General features: G+C 36.7%; 1 protein-coding gene and 2 long non-coding RNA genes across 3 annotated transcripts; 1 reads left to right on the top strand and 2 right to left on the bottom strand.

Annotated features, from left to right (window-relative positions):
• Positions 1-429: 429 nt before the first annotated feature.
• On the bottom strand, positions 430-1,349 carry LOC147524673 (uncharacterized). Its single transcript, XR_015197071.1, has 2 exons — positions 1,173-1,349; positions 430-1,088 (listed from the first exon to the last, which is right to left on the bottom strand). It is a non-coding gene; the product is annotated as an uncharacterized LOC147524673 (long non-coding RNA).
• A 9,237-nt stretch (positions 1,350-10,586) lies between these two features.
• On the top strand, positions 10,587-11,126 carry LOC147524672 (uncharacterized). The gene has a single exon (XM_086575869.1). The coding sequence runs from the start codon at positions 10,587-10,589 to the stop codon at positions 11,124-11,126; it is 540 nt and encodes a 179-aa protein (XP_086431995.1).
• Positions 11,127-17,379: 6,253 nt separating this feature from the next.
• LOC147524671 (uncharacterized) lies at positions 17,380-18,668 on the bottom strand. Its single transcript, XR_015197070.1, has 2 exons — positions 18,057-18,668; positions 17,380-17,887 (listed from the first exon to the last, which is right to left on the bottom strand). It is a non-coding gene; the product is annotated as an uncharacterized LOC147524671 (long non-coding RNA).
• Between the last annotated feature and the right edge of the window lie 242 nt (positions 18,669-18,910).

The following is an 18,910-nucleotide window of genomic DNA, read 5'->3' as shown; positions in this document are numbered from 1 at the left end:
GTAAAAGCTATGAGTTGTCTTTTCGTTAAGCGTAAGAGGACTGTAATGCAGCAATATACAGGTAATAAAATGCACATTTGGGAATTGATCAACCACTTACCTGCACTCAACATTCAGACAACACCATCCACCTGCACTAACCCACTCAGCCTTCACATGCCCACAAGTATTCACCCACCCACTTGCACCCACCCACTAGTAGTCTCCCACCCACTTGCACCCACCCACCAGTAGTCTCCCACCCACTTGCCAACACAATTCAGATCATACCATCTACCTACATTCACCCACTCAACCTGCACACGCCCACCATTATTGACCCACCCACTCGCACGCCTACCAGCAATCTCCACCTAATATTGACACACAAAAAACAGCACAACCCCCACCCACTGCACTCAAACACGGAATAATACAAAATGCATTTCATGCATAACTAATAAATCTACAATATGCATTTCATGTATGTCTAATAAAACTACTTACATTCTTTTCATAAGTAAATAACAAAAATATTATCCAATTATTACCATATCATGAGCTAATCTAGCTGAACTCTTTTTACCAGATCTCTGACGTGCTTTTGCAGCCTCCCTAGAGATCTTGCCTTTAACACGGCGAAGCTTTGCTGCTTCCGTAGACTCATTATCAACAAACTTTTCCCAATTTTCTTGTCTCACACAACCAGGGAAATTTCTTTTCCTTTCTTCATCCATATTAAATTTGTCATATATCTTCCTTAGTTTACTGCTCTTGTACTTTCTCCAATATTCATTAGCTTTTTTAAGGACTTGTGCTCGTCTTGTACCAGTCATTTTGAATTCTTTCTACAATGAATCTTAGTAAAAAATAATGAAGTAAACTATAATGTTTTTTTAAGCTTAAATGAAATAATCTAACTGTCAAACTCACTGAGATTGCTTCCCAGATGAGGTCTTTCTTTTGGTCGGGTACCTCTTTCGACATTTGGAATACAATTGGAGCATGGGCACAACTGATTTCACCAAGGGAACTAGAGAATTCTGAGGATTTGCCTCCAACAGGTCTTCCATCTTCATCGAAGAGAACAAACTTCTTTTCAACAATTGCTAAAACAAAGAAGAATATACTTTAGAAAAAATTATAACAAGTGTAATATATAATTTCCAATAAGTAAACAGTACATTAATTACCATCATCACCATGCTCACTTTGTCCAGATCCAACCCCACCCTCAGAATGTTGAGATTCGGAAGACATTATGTTGAAATCTTACCCAAAACATCAATAACTAACTTGAAAAAAAAACAGTTGATAAAAAAATGCAAAAATTATGTGATGGGCAGCCAAACATAGTACTTATAACATATACACTTCCAACCATTACATACAAACATGAAGATGCACCCAGCAAAGCAAGTTCACATAAAAAGAACAAGTACAAACTAGTATATGCAAACAGGAGTTGCATTCAACCAAGGATTGTGACACATGAAGTACATACAAACCAGTACAAACAAACAAAAGTACCATAACAAAAGTGTTGTTGCTCTTTTAAAACTTAATCAACCCAAGATCCTTCATTTATCTCTTCATCTACCACCTCATCCACTAATGTGGATCTAAAAGCATCTGCATTCATTCTTGAGCGAAAACCAGAGGATCCTCATAGGAATCCACATCTTGGGTCAACTTCTTAAGAGCATCTAAAAGCAATATGCCAATCATCTCTTTTGGGATCTTTGCAATAAAAGACTTGGTGTGCTTGAGAGGCAAGGATAAAAGTCTCATCATCAACTTTTGAATTGTTCATGAACTTTCTAAAATTCACAAAAGTTAACTTTGTTCCCAGATCAATCGAACATACATTTACTCTATCTCCTGTTCGCACCCAATCATAATAGAAAACTGTTTGCTTGAAATCAGTATAATCCAGCACAAGAATCAAGTTAACAACACCATAATAGGTTGCATCCCCATCAACATAGTTCTTATCTTTAGCACTTGCTCTAAAGCTTGTCATAGCATTCATGGTAACCCCACTATTTTGTGTTGTCTTAGAAATTTGAGACTTCACTGTGCAAAATGTATACCCATTTACACTATATTGGTTATATGAGGTAGCTTTAAAAGACGGGCCTTTTCAAAGTGGCCTGGACATCTCCTCCTTTTCTAACTGTTGAGGTGAAAATGTATAATGTTAGAATTCTTGTAGAACCTAAATGTCAGAACATACTAGAGGGCTATATATGGCTCATACGGACCTGTTGCATGGAATAAAATTCAATAGTTTTTCAACTATTTTTCCCTTTCGCCCTCTCCTCCTTGCTCGGTGGTTTTGTTAGTAAGACTCGTATTTCCTATTTCAGAATAGGCCTAAGTACAGAATGTTATGTACTAGATTGGACAATAATGTTTATAGATTTTTAAGTAGAAGTTGTGCATACTCTCTCCATGGAACAACATCTTTAGAGCACTCTAAAACCCATCTTCTTGCTTGCTCATATTGCAAATTTGAAAGCTTGTACACTCTTCCCTTTCTACCTATAGGATGCTCACTTGAATATCCCTTCTCTTCATCCATGATTTTTTTCCTTCCGCGACTATGACTTCCATTCCCACCTTCTGGCATGTATTCATTACAGTATAATATCGACTCTTCAACAAGGTAGCGCTCCGCAAGACACCCTTCTGGATACCTTATATTCTTCACATATGTTTTGAATGTTCTCATCATCCTAAAACAAGAAACTAGTTAAGCATTTTCATTGATAATCAACATTGAAATCATGAATGAGCAATTAACTAATTCACTAACCTCTCAAAAGGATACATCCATCGAAACTTAACAAGACCACATATCCATGCTTCCTCTGCCAAGTGCACTACAAGGTGTGTCATCGAAACAAAAAATGAAGGTGGAAACTACTTCTTGAATACACATAAAAATTCAAAATTTTATTGACTTACAAGATCAAGGTCCTTTCAGCAAATAACCTTGGCACAAAGGACATTGAAAAATATAGACAGTTGTCTAATAGTAGCAGCTAACGACTTTTGAGTCTTGTAGGCGTACACCAACAATACCGGCAATAATTGTTATATAACAATGTGATAATCATGTGATTTAGGACACCTGATTTGAAGGTCCTCCATGTTCACATTATACTTCCAATTAGAACTGTACCCGATCGAAACTTTCAATGATTGAAGGGTTTGACAAAATAGCTGCCTCTCTTCCTTTGAAAGTAAAAAGGGAGCATTTGGCAAAAATGTTCTATTCCCATTTTGGATAGGCCACAATTTTTTTCCGGATATTTAAATCCTTAAGGTTCAAACGAGCTTGAAGGCCATCCTTAGTCTTACTCTTCATGCCCATTATTGTAGCTAAGAGATTTTCAACCACATTTTTTTCCTCATGGATGACATCAATGTTGTTACGGACATCCAAACTCTGGGTATACATTCAAATTTAAATGTATAAGTAAATGTTAATACAAAAATGGAATTGACATATATTAAGATTGTACCTTCCAATATGGCAACCTATATAGGATTGATTCACCAGACCACACAATCAAATAGTCATCCTCAAGCCTTTTTTTTTTCCAAGTTGCTACTTTTCCATACACATATTGAAGGTTTTTAACTTTTTCAAGTACCTTGTTGCCAATCAATAGCTTAGGAGCCTTTCCATGTTCTCCTTTTCTATTAAACTGAGATTTTTGTTTTCTAAATGGATGTTCATCAGGCAGAAAGCATCTATGACACATGTAAGCTTGTTGCATTCCATGTTTAAGCCTAATTGATGATATATCTTCACCGCAGATTGGACACGCATACTTCCCAATAGTTTTGCAACTCGAAAGGTAGCCATAGGCTGGGAAATCTTGTATGGTCCACAAAAGCATAGCTTTCATTGTAAAATACTTTTTACTGTGAGAGTCGTAAACTTGCAATCCAATATTCCACAAATCAATCAGCTCATCCACTAGCGGTTCCAAGTACACATCAATGTTTCTTCCTAGACTATTTTTTCCGGGAATTAACAATGATAGCATCGTAAATTCTTTAAGCATGCAAAAAGGAGGAAGGTTGTAAGGAACAACCATTAATGGCCAAAAACTATAAGAAAGGCTTTTGTTTCCAAATGGATTGAATCTATCAGTTGAAAGCCCTAACCGAATATTACGAGGCTCAGCAACAAATTCAGGATATGCGGTATCAATTCCTTTCTAACAAGAAGAATCTGAAGGGTGATGCATGTATCCAATTGGGGAAGCTGATTTGAAATGCCATGTCATCATCTCAGCAATCCAAGGAATGCTAGAAAGTAGAGACAATTAGAAAACTTACACAAAATAATTTCGTGTGAGATGAACATATAGTAAAAAATTATTACTAGAGTACAAGTAGCTAACCTGTATAGCCTACGCAGCCATGGTGTTAAAGGAAAGTATCTTAACACTTTCTTTGGGACAAGTGTCGCCTTATTATGGAACTCAACCTTATACCTGCCCTCTCCATATGTAGGACACTATTTCAAAGCTTTATTATCTTTCCAATACAGAATACAATCATTTGGGCATGCATCGATAGACTTGTAATCCATACCCAATGATTTGATAATTTCCAAAGCTTTTATTGTACTATCAGGTAAGGTGTTACTACTAGGAAGGACCCGTTTGAGTGTTTTTAGCAATGCATTACAGCTGTTGTGAGACGAATTATGCGTCGATTTCAAACCCGCTAACTCAACTAAGACAGATAACTTCGTGTCTTTAATGCTACATGATGGATATAAAGGTTGAGTAGCATCATCCCTTAGCAGAAAGATTTTCATGTGAATTTAATTCATTCATGCAAGCATCAAGGTCCTCAGGATGAACATTCCTCAAAGTGTCATTCACCAAATCAGGCATTCTAGGCTGCTCTCCCCGAGTTTAGCCACTAACAGATCCCTGAGTCTCACCATTAGCAGATGCCTTATACCTCTTATGGTTAGCCTCAATCGGTTTAAGGGGTTCACCGTGACAATACCATGTAGTGTATGATGGCATTATACCCTCACAAATTAAATGTTCCCTCATCACTTTATAAGTTTTTCCATCACCAACATTATGACAATTTACACATGGGCAAAGATACCAATCAACACCCCTGAGTTGCCTTTGGCAAATTTCATAAAAGACTCAACACCTGCCAAATACTTGGTCTGCGGCCATATTTCTTTCATCCAAGCCTTGCTTGGAGAAGTAGAAGACATCTAGCACACAAGTTTAGATCTTTCCTTCACATAAACGAAGCAAAAAGGTTTATAAGTAGTTTATTGCGACCCCAAATGGAGCGCAAGACAAGTATAAAATATACTTTTACATATATAATAGAAAATAACATAATCAATTAGCAACAGTCCACTATGAAGTTGGCATGCTCTATAACCCAAATGATTTTCACTATTATAAGATATAACATTTCAATTAAAACTATAGCTTGGGAACAAATATACTAAAGACCAAAAACCAGCATAACAACAAATGATCTGGAAAAAGCAAGCAAAAGAAAGACAAGAAAAAACATTATTCTTATAGATAATTGATCAATAAATACTACAAACAAGTAGTGAGCCAAGCCCCAAGTCACTAATTGTTACAAAAGCCCTAAGTCACTAATTGTTACAAAAGCCCTAAGTCACTAATTGTTACAAAAGAATGTCATAAAAAATAGTAGATAAACTAATATGCATACCTCGTCTAATTTAATCGATCTATGGATCAAATAAAAATACTTGCAGCAAATGTTCACGAAAGATACTAAAAAGAAGAAGTGTTGGTGAGGAAGCTAAACTTTAATTTCAATCAATACGCTTTTCTTCTTCAAGGGCACTACTAAGTGTTAAGGTCAAGACCACTAGTATCAAGCGTTCCAAGGAGAAAACTATGGTCCGTATGATAGCAATTTCATCGACATATTATGTATATACAAAGAATTTGTGGGTGCAAACAAAAAAAAAAATCAAGAACAACCCCATCAACATTTTTTTTCACCACCCAAAGTGATCTGACACTCATATACGTATTTAACCTCTTCATCTAAAACCCCAACCAATAAAATCAAATGAATTGAAATGGAAAGTAAAGACCACTTCATGTATGTTTTAACATATACAAAAGTTTTGAATTCTAAATGGGGACCAATTCTTGGGAATATGGGTGTGAGTTAACTTAAGTTGAGCTACGATCCAGTACTCAATTTTTTTGCCGCTTCTAGTTAAAAAAAAAAAAGGTGGTGCTTCTTCTTATCTTCTTAACCATTAAGAACCTTCCTTTCCGGGTAAAATCCTACACTGCTTAACAGTGTGAGTTTCGGAAAGCTTGAGTCTTTCTCCTCTCAACCCTCATGTTTCCTTTGTCTCGAATAAAAGAATAGGAAACATACAAAAGGAAGCCACTCTTTAAGAATTTTCTCTGAAACTCTTGCTTATCATTATGGCTCTTCCACCTTTTGGATTGGGAGTAGGACATCACCAAGCCTTCCCCTAATAACACCCCCAATGTTGAATAATAAGTAAGAAACTTTATGCCGGGCTTCAAAGATTAAGGAATGAGGCATAAAGGAGGAAAGTCAGCTTCATGGCATTTATCAGACCTCGGATTGACAAAGCCAAGTCAAAGGATGGTCAAGCCTTGACCCAATCAGAGGAGCAGAAGTGGATGTTTCCACCTTGCCTATGCCGTCAAAATGAGGAGACCATCCATCCATAAAGATACCAAAAGCTTAGTTCATTGTTAGATGAAAAGGGCATAAAAGCTTGCAAAACTCTCTCTAGTTTTTATATTAAAGGCCCGAAATAGACATGAACCGGCTAAACATTGAGCAAATCAATTGTTAGATCTAATTTCATTTACTACTTGTTATTCAATGCTTACCGTTAATTAGGGTTTAATGGGAAAAGTAAAGGTGACACCTTTGGGTAAAGGGTAGATCCTTTTCAGATTTGAAGCTGAAGCAGAGTACAACAAAGTTTTCCATGGAAGACCATGGATTATTGCAGGACATCTATTGCGATTCACAAAATGGACCCCAAATTTCAATATCGAAAACCATTGACAAACAACATTCCTTGTGTGGGTAAAGTTTCCAGGCCTTCCCCATGAATATTGGGAAGTTAAAACGTTGATGTCTATGGGGCGGGGACTGGGTTGCCCTATCAGAGTAGATACAAATTTTTTTGCAATGGAGAACATATATTATGCAAGGGTCCTAGTCGATGTAGATTTAACGAAATCAATCCCAGACAAAATATTAGTGGAAGTGGAGGAACTGAGAATTGAATGTTTCCACCTTGCCTATGCCGGAAAATGTAAGATTGGGAAAAATCCAAAAAGTGGCCCGAATAATCACTAAACATAAAATGGTTGGCCATTTAACTGATAAATGTAGACGTCTAAGAGCTGAAAAGGGGAAAGAGCAAGTGCCTAACCAAGAGGCAGAAGCAACTCAAAATGACCCTGCACCATTTCTCTCCAAAAGCCAGACAAATTTTTTGCAATGAAGGCTAAAGCAAGGGTCCTAGTCGGAACAAACAAGCAAAATAATGGAGACCAATAGAGGGAAAAATCAGAACACAAAGAGAAGAGGTCTTACCATCTTTTGGGACACCAGAGGATTTGGAAGAAGTGCCACTTACTACTGAAATTGTAAGTGCAGATGAAGTAAGGCAAGACCCAAATCAGGGTGAACAGGATAGAGGGGATGCTAACACTAGGCTAGGAAGCATCCCTAGCTCAGTCACTGACCTGGTTCCTTTCCTTCCACCCACAGAGGAGGACTGCCTCCAAATGGTCATGGAAGTGGCAACTCTGGTAGAATCTCAAGCAGCTCTGGCAGAATCTCAGGCAGCTCTAGCAGAATCTCAGACAGATTTCTTGGAAGCAGCAGAGGATGAAGCATAGATTGATGGACATCTATCAGAGGAAGAGACTGAGTACTTTGAAGCATAGTACAAAATATATATCGCGATATTTGGGGATATCTATCCAGATTTCAAAGAAAGATATATAAATATCATGATATGCACAGAGATATATACGACTGCAAATATCGGTGATATTTCGATGATATTTGTGATATTTGAGGATATTTTGTGATATTTTGTGATATTTTGTGATATTTTATGTATATAACAATTTTATTTAATATTTACCATTATATTTCAAATAAATATAAATAATGTATCATGATATATCCAGAAATATCCACAATATCCACGATATTTGTCGATATTTTGAATATATCCACGATATTTGCATGTGGAACAATGTCAAATATCCCCAAAGAAGGGGATATATCCACGATACATATCCAGAAATTGAATATCGATAAATACCTATATCATGATATTTTGTACTATGCTTTGAAGAACACTTGTACCCAGAACCAAAAACTCATAACCCAACCATTGAAGAGGAAACTCTGGTTACACCTATGCGGTAGATCACTACTTCCACAGTCACTACAAGATCGAAGAAGTATGCTTAGCAGCAATCTACCCAGAGGCAAGCTAGTACTTCGAAGAAAAAAGGACGAGGAAGGCCCAAGGGGTTAGGTAGGAAAAGAAACCACAAAAACTCAAGATGAGTGGTCCTATAAGTGTTTGGAATGTGAGAGGAATAAATGACTCTCACAAAATGCAAGAAGTAAATAAGATGAGGATAGAGAATTCCTTGACGATTCTTGGTCTCATAGAAACAAAGGTGAAAAATGAAAAGTTTGATTCCACCAGTCAAGCCTGCTGCCCTGACTGGGAAGTTATAAACAACTATGAGCAAGACCCAAATGGCAGAATATGGGTTGCTTGGAATCCTTTTGAAGTTCAAGTTCAGAAACTAAAAGCAAGTGAACAGTACATTCATGTCAAGGTAACTTTACATTCAAATGTTTCCTTTTACTTTACTATTATCTATGCAAGAAATGATAGTAATCGCAGGAAGGAGCTTTGGAACGATATAAATTGCCTAAACCCAAATGCCCAGCCCTAGTGCTTGATAGGTGATTTTAACAACGTCACAAAATTTGAGGAGAGAATAGGGGGAGCCCCAGTACATCCTCGAGAGATTGAGAATATCACTGATTGTTTCCAAGCAAATGGCCTCTCCGATCTCAAGTTTGTTGGTCACTTCTACACCTGGTCCAATAAGCAAGAAGGAAAGAAAAGAATCATGACTAAGATAGACAGATGCATGGTGAACTCTTATTAGCTTGGAACTCATGCAGACACTGAAGCAAACTTCATCTCCCATACAACCTCTGATCACACTCCAGCCTTAGTTAGATGGCATAACTTTGTAAAACGACCAAGCCCTTTTCGATTCTTTAGTGGCTGGGCCTATCATCCTGAATTCATGGAGATTTTAAAAGTAACATAGGATATAAGAGCTGATGCAAACCCAATGTACATTCTTCTTCAAAAGCTCAAAGTTCTTAAACTTAGGCTCAAAAGCTGGACCAAGCTTCACTTCTCCAGCCTGCATACTAAAGTAGAAGCTGCAAAGGAAGAGATTCACCGTATATAGATGCTACTACAGTTGAATCCACTAGACCACAATCTTGCAAGAAAAGAGAAAGAAGCCATGGAACTCTATGGGGAACTTGCAAGGGCACCGGAACTGGAAATAAAACTTAAATCATCACATGATTGGTTCATTCAGGGTGACAAGGGGACCTCTTACTTTCATAACTGCTTGAAGGAAAAGAAACACAAGAGACCTATTTGGTCCATAAATGACAAGGAAGGCAACTCTATCAACACCCAGACGCAAATCATAAATGTTTTCACTGATTTCTACAAAGACATGATAGGCACCACTGCCAACATAGATGTACACCCTGACTTCTTCCACAATCTTCTAGTCAAGGATTCACTCACCGAGGATCACAACCTAGATGCAAACATCAGTCCTGAAGAAATAAAGCAAGCACTATTCTCAATGGATGACACAAAGGCTCCTGGGCTTGATGGCTTCAATTCCTTCTTCTACAAATTTTGCTAGAGTATTGTTGGGCATGACTTCACAAATGCGATAATAAATGTCTTCAATGCAGGGAAGATGCCAAGAGGAGTAAACTCAACACTCCTTTGTCTCATTCCAAAGCAACCGCATCCTTCCTCTATGACACATTTCAGGCCCATAGCATGTTGCACTATTCTTTATAGATGCATCACAAAAGTCATTACCAATAGACTGAAGCCTCTCATCTCTGATCTAGTCTCATCCAATCAAACTTCCTTTATCCCAGGAAGGAGTATTCAGGATAACTTATTAATCACTCATGAGCTTATCAGAAGTTATGAAAGGAAAAGGTTATCACCTAGATGCACCATCAAACTTGACATTCAAAAAGCTTTCGACATGGTGAGTTGGGAGACTATTCATCACATGCAGGTAAAACTTAATTTTCCTCCAAGAATGATAAGTTGGATAGAGCTATGCATCATGAACCCCCACTTCTCTCTTCTCATAAATGGCTCTATTGAAGGTTTCTTTCAAGGAAAGAGGGGCTTAAGGCAGGGGGATCTGCTCTTGCCTTACTTATTTGTAATTGTCATGGAGATTTTGGGCTGTTTACTCACTCAAGGCATGATTTTGAACTCCTTTAAGCTGCATCCTAAGTGTAAAAGGATCAAGCTAACCCACTTATGTTTTACTGATGATGTCATGATCTTTTACAAAGGAGAATCTCTATCAGTCATTGCTATCAGGGACATTTTGAACTTTTTTGTAGCAGCTACAGGCCTATCTATGAACACTTCAAAAACTACAATGCTAGTTGGGGGACTAAATGATGAAGAGGCCTCAAGCCTTGCAAATCTTCTAGAAGTTCAAGTGATTAAACCTCCCATCACTTATCTTGGGGTCCCACTAGTATTATCTCGATTGAGCATTAAAGACTGTCAGCCTTTGATTGAAAAGGTCACATCCAGAATAACAGACTGGAAAGCGAGCCTACTCTCTCATGCAGGTAGAGTTAAGCTCATAAGGTCTGTCTTCACCTCATTTCATGTCTACTGGTCCAAAACTTTTATCATGCCTCAGGCTATTCTTAATCAGATTACTAGCATCTGTGCTAAATTTCTATGGACTTGACCTTCAATGGCAAGGAAAATGCATCAAGCAAGTTGGCACACTGTATGTTTGGCAAAGGAGGAAGGAAGCTTTAATATCATGGGCCTACAAAGATGGAATAAAGCTACAAATTATGAACTAGTCTATAAAATTGCATCAAAGCAAGAATCTGTGTGGGTTCAATGGACATATGAACAGCATATCAAGAACAAGCACTTCTGGATAATGCCAATTCCACAAGACTGTTCATGGGCATGGCGACATATTCTGCATACAAGGAAACTAGCTAGAAACTTTATCAGAACTAGGATAGCAGATGGTACCACTACGCACCTTTGGCATGACTTGTGGTGTACAAGTGAACCTCTCCTAAAGAACCAGCAAGCTCTCACAACATGGGTAACTATTTTTCCTCTTGATACTAAAGTGCAAGCTCTAATCTCTAATGGCATCTAGAACTCCTCTGTTAATCTCATCCAAGACCTAGAGCTGCAATCTAAGATTCTCTCCACTGACATTAACACGACATTGCATCAGGATCTTGTTGTCTGGACTCCTTCTCACACAAGTGCCTTCACCACAAAATTGGCATATGATGAAATCAGGAAGAGAGCCACATAGGTAAGATGGTCCAACTTGGTTTGGGGGAAGCTTGTGCATCCAAGAAACTCCTTCTGTTTATGGTATCTCTTCTCGGGCTCAATCCAAACTCAGGACCGACTAATGCATAAGAAGGTGCTCACTTCTTCACAATGCATATTCTGTGCAGACAGCAGGGAAAACTCTAAGCACCTCTTCTTTGAATGCCCATATTCAAAACAAGTCTGGAATGATGTTAAAAACTTCATGGGATTGTTAACAGATGCAAGGAACATGAATAGAAAATGGTCCAGTATCTTCAGGGTAGTTCACGCAAACTCCACAAAAGTTGAAATTATGAAAGCCTTTATCTGCGCAACAGTAGGTGGAATCTGAACTGAGCGAAATTCTAGAAGATTTGAACATATTCAGACACGAGCTCATGAAGTTGCAAGCTGAGCTCAAGGATGTGGTCGATATAGTGCAAACTCAAGAATTCTTGCAATGAATTGGAATGACAGCAAGTATGAAAGGGAGAGTCCTCATCAACTGCACCTGGACAAAACCTGATTGTGATGTTCTAAAGCTAAACTCAGATGGGTCAGTAACTAATGACAATATTGGATTTGGAGGAATGCTACGAGATAGTAATGGAGAAGTAAGACTGGCATATTCAGGATGCAATGGGTCTCGCTCGGTCCTATACCAAGAACTTCAGGGAATAAAATATGGACTCATAGGGAGTCTACATCTCTCCAATACCAAGGTCATGGTAGCATCCCATTCACTCAATGCCATCCAGATATTGAACCAGGAAGTACAACCACCATGGAACTGCCTCAACATTACTATGGAGATAAGGGATCTAAAGACAAAGTTTCAGCGGATAACTTTCCATCACGTCTATCGAGAGACAAACAACGGCAGCAGATCACCTAGCCTCACTAGGACACTCCTTCCCTAGCACTGCACTAGGGAGTTACAAGTATTTTTTCTCACCCTTTGATGATTGTCTGTCCAAGATTATAGAAGAGGACAAAAATGGAAAAATGTACTCAAGGTTATCTTAAGTAATACAGGTTAGGGTCTGCCATAACCCACGCTTATTTTTTTAAAAAAAACATATACAAAAACATTAACTACACAAGAATCACAAAAACATAGCTTTTTTAGGAAATAAAAAAACCAAATTTGGAAAAATGAAATTAATTTCTACAACAAAAATAGTTTACAACTGAAAACTAAACAAGATTAAGAATATATCAATATAGCGAACATAATTCGACTGCCAATCCCTTTTGGTAGTTATAAAGAAAATCTTTTGCTACTGCTTGAATTCGGTACGTACGTTGTCACAATACATGTGTATACTAAATTCATTAACATGTGAAATTACATATCAATCACGATTATTTAGATGTTGGAACTTGGAAGTTCTGTTTCATATATGGATAGGCATTAGTTAAAAAAGGGTTAATGGAAGGAAAAAACTAATACTTTACTTTTGAATTTAAATTTTCAAATAAATATTTGTTTGCCACTTACTTGATTGTAACCTTCATTTCAAGTATTTTGTCACCGAACTAGTTTATCATTAGCTTTCTCTACCATTCAAGGAACACTAATCTTATGGCATTGGATATATGGGACCTAAGATCTAATAAATCAAACATGCTTTGATTATAGGAAATAAGATAGAAATGACCACTACAAATATTTTGATATGCCTGATGGTATCTAGATTGATTGAGTCTCATATATATGGGTTTAATATGAATGGTTTTCCAAAATTTGAAGAAACTCTTATGCTGTATCACTATAAGCACAAAAACTCCTGAAACTACAAGGCTTCGCCCATTCAATAGTATTTGAAATAATGTTCTAGTGCTGTTCTAGTGTTTTACCTTAGGTAGATTCCTGCTCCGTCCATGTATTTTGTCCGAAGTTGCATATGCTTTAATTCTTAGTAATTTTGGTGTGGAACAACGTTCCCCAGCAGCTAGCTAGAATAACCAACACATTGTTTGATCTTGTTAAAAACTATTTAAATAGGAGAATGTTCAAATTTGCAGGTAACCCCACTACTTTACTCGAGTGTCATATTCATACTAATGTATATATATTAGCTGAAAGGAAATCCACATTCTAGCTAGCAACTCTAAAACAACCATCACCAAACAAGTCAATATCAATCAAATTAACATAACTTAGATACCAAAAAATAGATGAACATTTCATACCCATCAAAGAAAAAATGAAATAACAAATACCCATGATAGATCCAGCGAATCCCATTGAATCCGTAATAATAAAACAATAAGAAATGCAAAAGAATTAAAAAAGGAATGAACTTTACCTCAATTTTGAGAAGGAACTTTGATTTGATTCCAGTTTCAAATACCCATTTTGGTTTAGTGAACCATACATCAATTTAACAAACAAAAATCAGTCAAAAAAGCAAAAATTTGAAGCTTTAAAATCATTAACTAAATATTATGTTTTGAGAGGGAGGGAGAGAGGGAGAGGGAGTTTATAATTTCACAGAAGATCTGAACTTGCTTTGTTGTTCCTTGGCTCTGAACGACTTCTTAGTAGTGACCGCCTTTTTTTTTTTCTCTCTTTCCACTAGTATTTCTGGCTATGTCAGTTAAAAAAATGAGCTCCAGAGGAAAAAAAAATGTGAGAATGAAAAAGGCAATGAGCCCGTGAATGAAAAACTATCCCCCACCACCTAAGCGACGGTTCCATAACTACCTCTACCTTTAGTACACTAAAACCCATTCTCTATTTTAGCTTAGGCCAGTTTTAGGTCAGTCTACGACAACCTTATGCCATAGACGACGGGTTTTGCAGTCCTAAATTAAGGACGGTCATGATAGTCCTAATAGGGTGTCGTTTTTAAGCAATTCTGGTGTAGTGAACGGTCTGCATGATCAAACTGACCACCTTGTAGCTTTTGGTTCTCTGTACTGAACGGTGGGAGACGAAGAAGATAGAAGAGTACGATTCCAGCACTAGAATAATGTGAACCATAGTGAAATTTTGGAACATCTAGATTATCCCAGCTCTCGTATCTTTTCTTGAATTGTTCCTCTCTCTCTGCTGTTTGGCATCCCATTGGTTTTTCAAGCTTGCAAAACGTGTTGGGATCTGCCAAATCCAGAGACTCTTATAATCAGCAAGGACCCATGGAAATACAGGATACTGAGTGAGATCACTATATAGAGAATTGAGGTGCATGAGGTACTGAAAATTGCTTATTTCACCATTTTTCCATCTCTTGGAGAATGACTTGGCCATAATCTTGAAAAGACGGCTTCCCACATTGCTTACTTGTTTTGTTGATCCTGAAATAGTTGTGTCCGACATGCTGTTCCTTGGGAGATTATATTCATTGCGACCAAGTTTTTGAACACTTCCTCTCTCTCCTTTTTGTGGAAAACCAGAAGATCATTACATCCATCCATGCTAAAGATTTCCACAACGATAAGACGTAGCTGGTGACCGCGTTTTAGAATCTCATGGATGGTATCAAGCTTCCACATTCGCTATAGATGCGGAAGATTCTACTCTATTCTTGTACTTGTGTATTTTGGAGCACTGATATAGACATGTTTTCTCTTCTCTTAACAAGAAATTGGTCCTAGGGCCAATTTTCGGGTGAAAATCACTCTCAAAACCAACATTGTTTTTTAATCTCTAAGGACAATTTTCAAGTGAAAATAACTCGGAAAACCAATTTTTTAGTGAAAATAACCCGTAAGGACAAATGGCCCATATTTGAAATAAATATTTTCTGATTTTACCCTTTTAGTCATTTTAGTATGAACAATCATTGTTCATACTTTCATACCCAAATAGATGAACATACTCCATACACTACGTTGATGTATGAAAATGCAATGATTGTTCATAGTTCATGTTGAGGTATAAACAATGATTGTTCATACCTCAAATATGTATGAACAACGATTGTTCATACTCCAATATAATATGTGTTCTTACTGATCATACATTATGTTGAGGTATGAACTTATGAACATTGATTTTTCATAACTCATGTTAAGGTATAAACAGTGTGATTGTTCATACCCCAAATAGGGATGAACAATGATTGTTCATACTCCAATAGGTGTTCTAACTAACCATACATTATGTTGAGGTATGAATAATGATTGTTCATATCCTAAATAGGTGTGAACAATGAGTGTTCATATGAACAATGATTGTTCATACTCATGTTGAGATATGAACAATAATTGTTCATAGTGCCCCCCCCCCTAAAAAAAAATAGGTATGAACAATGATTGTTCGTATCATACGCACAATGATTGTTCGTAGCTCATGTTGATGTATGAAAAATGATTGTTCGAGGTATGAACAATGATTGTTCATACTCCAATAGGTGTGAACAATAATAGTTCATACCTTAAATACCTTAAATTTTAGAGCATGAATAATCATTGTTCATACTATATTCACTGGGTTGTTTCACTACTAAAAAAATGACATATTATGACGCTTGTTTTTTTATCTATCTTGACGGCTTTGTTAAAAATTGTCAAGATAGGTGTTTTAGTAATATTTTTATGACGACTATTGCAACATTATGTCGTGTATGACACAAACGTCACGAAATTATAATAAATTTATGTCGGCTATTGCAACATTATGTCGCGTATGACACAAGCGTCAAGAAAATATAATAAATTTATGTTGGCTATTGCAACATTATGTCGTGTATGACACAAGCGTCAAGAAAATATAATAATTTTATGACGGCTGTTGCAATATTATGTCATGTATGCCACAAGTGTCAAGAAAAATATGATGGTGTTTCCTAAAATAGTCAAATTAGCAATAGAATAAACCGTCAACCTTCTCACAATTTTTTGGGCACTAGCTAGGTTGTTGGACCATTTTGGCTTTCAATTAAACCGTCAACAACTTAACCGAAAAAAAGAATACCAAAATCAATAGACTCCTGACTAAGAATTGAACCGTCAATAGACTCTTCACTTATGGAAACAACTTTATAAAAAAAAAAAAAAAAACTTATTAAAACAGTAATAATGAGAAATCTAAGTTCCCCTTGCGATGAAAATTCTCCCGCTCACCCCAATTATTTATCCCTCTCGCCGGATATTAAGGGATTGATGTTAGGGTTACGCCTATATATCTTTCTTCCCCTTCCATTGCAAACCCTAACAGTTGCACCTTTTTTTTTCTTCGTCTCATTGGTTTCTTGCACACGCACTTCTTCACTTCTTAGCTGCGCTTAAACTTGTTTGAGAAGGGATCAGTCTGATTACTACTACAACAAAGGTTTCTGAAATCTAAAAGTAAGTAATTTTTTTGTTTCTCTCTTTTTTCTTGTTTAAATTGTTTGTAGAAATATTTGTTATTGCATTCAAATTTTTTGTTTTCAGTATGAGGTTCAAATCATTTGAAAAAATGCAACAATATTATGTTTTTTTGGTTTCTGGTTGTTCATTGTAATATAGATCCTGAACAGTGAACACATACTGTTCTAGTTTGCTTGTTATTACTAGGTCCCCAACTACTTATCAATTTCATCAACATTCCGGGTCTTGTGAACTATTGCTAAGAATGAAGATTGAATATGTTTAGACATACATATGGAAAGGTAGTGTGCTTGTCATCCATTTGATATGTTTCATGGTTGACTACATACTTTTTGTAATAATTTGTTTTATTGTTAAGAGACTAGTACTAACAGTAACAAGTAAATTCACCCTAGCAAAGTCAAGATTTATCAGGGATTTATTTTAAGGGAAAGTCAATTGTGACGACTTATATTTTCACTAGCACACCCCCTTATAACCTCCCAATTTGAATTAAAGTAACAACGCCGAGTACATGAAATCCATTTACCATACCTCAATTGCTGAATACCCCACCACAGACAGTAGAAGTATTTCTCAAGGAACTTTGAGGAGAAAGCGTTGTTAGACACATCATTGCCAAATAAGCCATAATTGAAATTTCCAATGCTAGCTAGGATCACAGTAATTAAATACAGCTATATTGGCTGCCCAGACTGTCTGGTCATTATGGTTGGAACTCTCACAGTCTAAATAAGTAAAGCTGCATTTTATAGCACCAGTTTCCTTTCTGCATTCTGATTTCTAGCAATATGTATATCGTTCAATCGATAGCAGATACCATGCAGTCCCAAAGACCTACCAATATATGAAACATACCATTAAGTGAAACATCCTACCATCATATATCAGAACCTGTGTCCTCAAGACCAAGGAAAAAACATATACCAATAGCCAAAAAGAAGGAAAGTATAAAAATTTAAAATTTTTAACGATTTCAAAGAGAGACAGAGAGTTGAGTACACACGTGACTAGCTAACATGTACAGTGAAAGATTGTATGCAGCGCCAGCCCAAGCAGTTTTAGTAACAACCCCAGTTGCTTTGATAATTTGGGAACTTAATGGAAATATTAGATATAATCTGGGAACATATTGTATCAGAACAATCAGAGCCAGGGTGTTGTTGTTCTATACAGCATATGAGTTTCTAGCTGCTGGTATTATAAACCAGATAACCATCTGCATAGGAAAAAAATGAGGGGGAGGAAACATCAGTCAAATTTCAATCCAAACAAACAACTATGTTTTAGGATCGTATCCCAAGGGAAAGTGGGTACAATAATTTGAGGAATCATTCTTCAGTACATGTAATTTATCAAAATGAGCACCACGTGTACATGGTAGACATTATTACTGAAGATCCCTTTTGGTCTCCAAAGCATGTCCATAGAGTGAGACGGTATGGACGCGGACATGACTTATATAGTTATGTGAGAATTGAGATGTCACTATTGCTCTTTTTATTCTTCCTATGTTTATGAATATGAATATTGAATTATTATGATATGACTTAAAATCTGATGTTAGATCAATATTAAGTAAATTGTAAAATATTACTTAATATCCGCGTCATTTCCGTATCCGCATCCTACTTTTTAAGGATATGCTCGTGTTGTGGCGTATGCGTCAGTGTCAGTGTCTGTATTTGTGCTTCACGTCTGTTGTATAATACACTTTACTATGTGCCACGTCCTCTAGTTATTCTCAGGCCATTATTATATCTAATATGTGTGTAACAGAAAAATTTTGGTATTGAAAAAGGAAATGAATCCAAACAATAAAAACAAATGGAATTCACCTGAAGCAAATACATGATAGTT

Source organism: Coptis chinensis, chromosome 1 (genome assembly GCF_015680905.1).
Source record: "Coptis chinensis isolate HL-2020 chromosome 1, ASM1568090v1, whole genome shotgun sequence".
Taxonomy (NCBI): domain Eukaryota; kingdom Viridiplantae; phylum Streptophyta; class Magnoliopsida; order Ranunculales; family Ranunculaceae; genus Coptis; species Coptis chinensis.
Note: the sequence above shows the minus strand (reverse complement) of the source record. Positions and strands in the feature narration are given on the sequence as shown.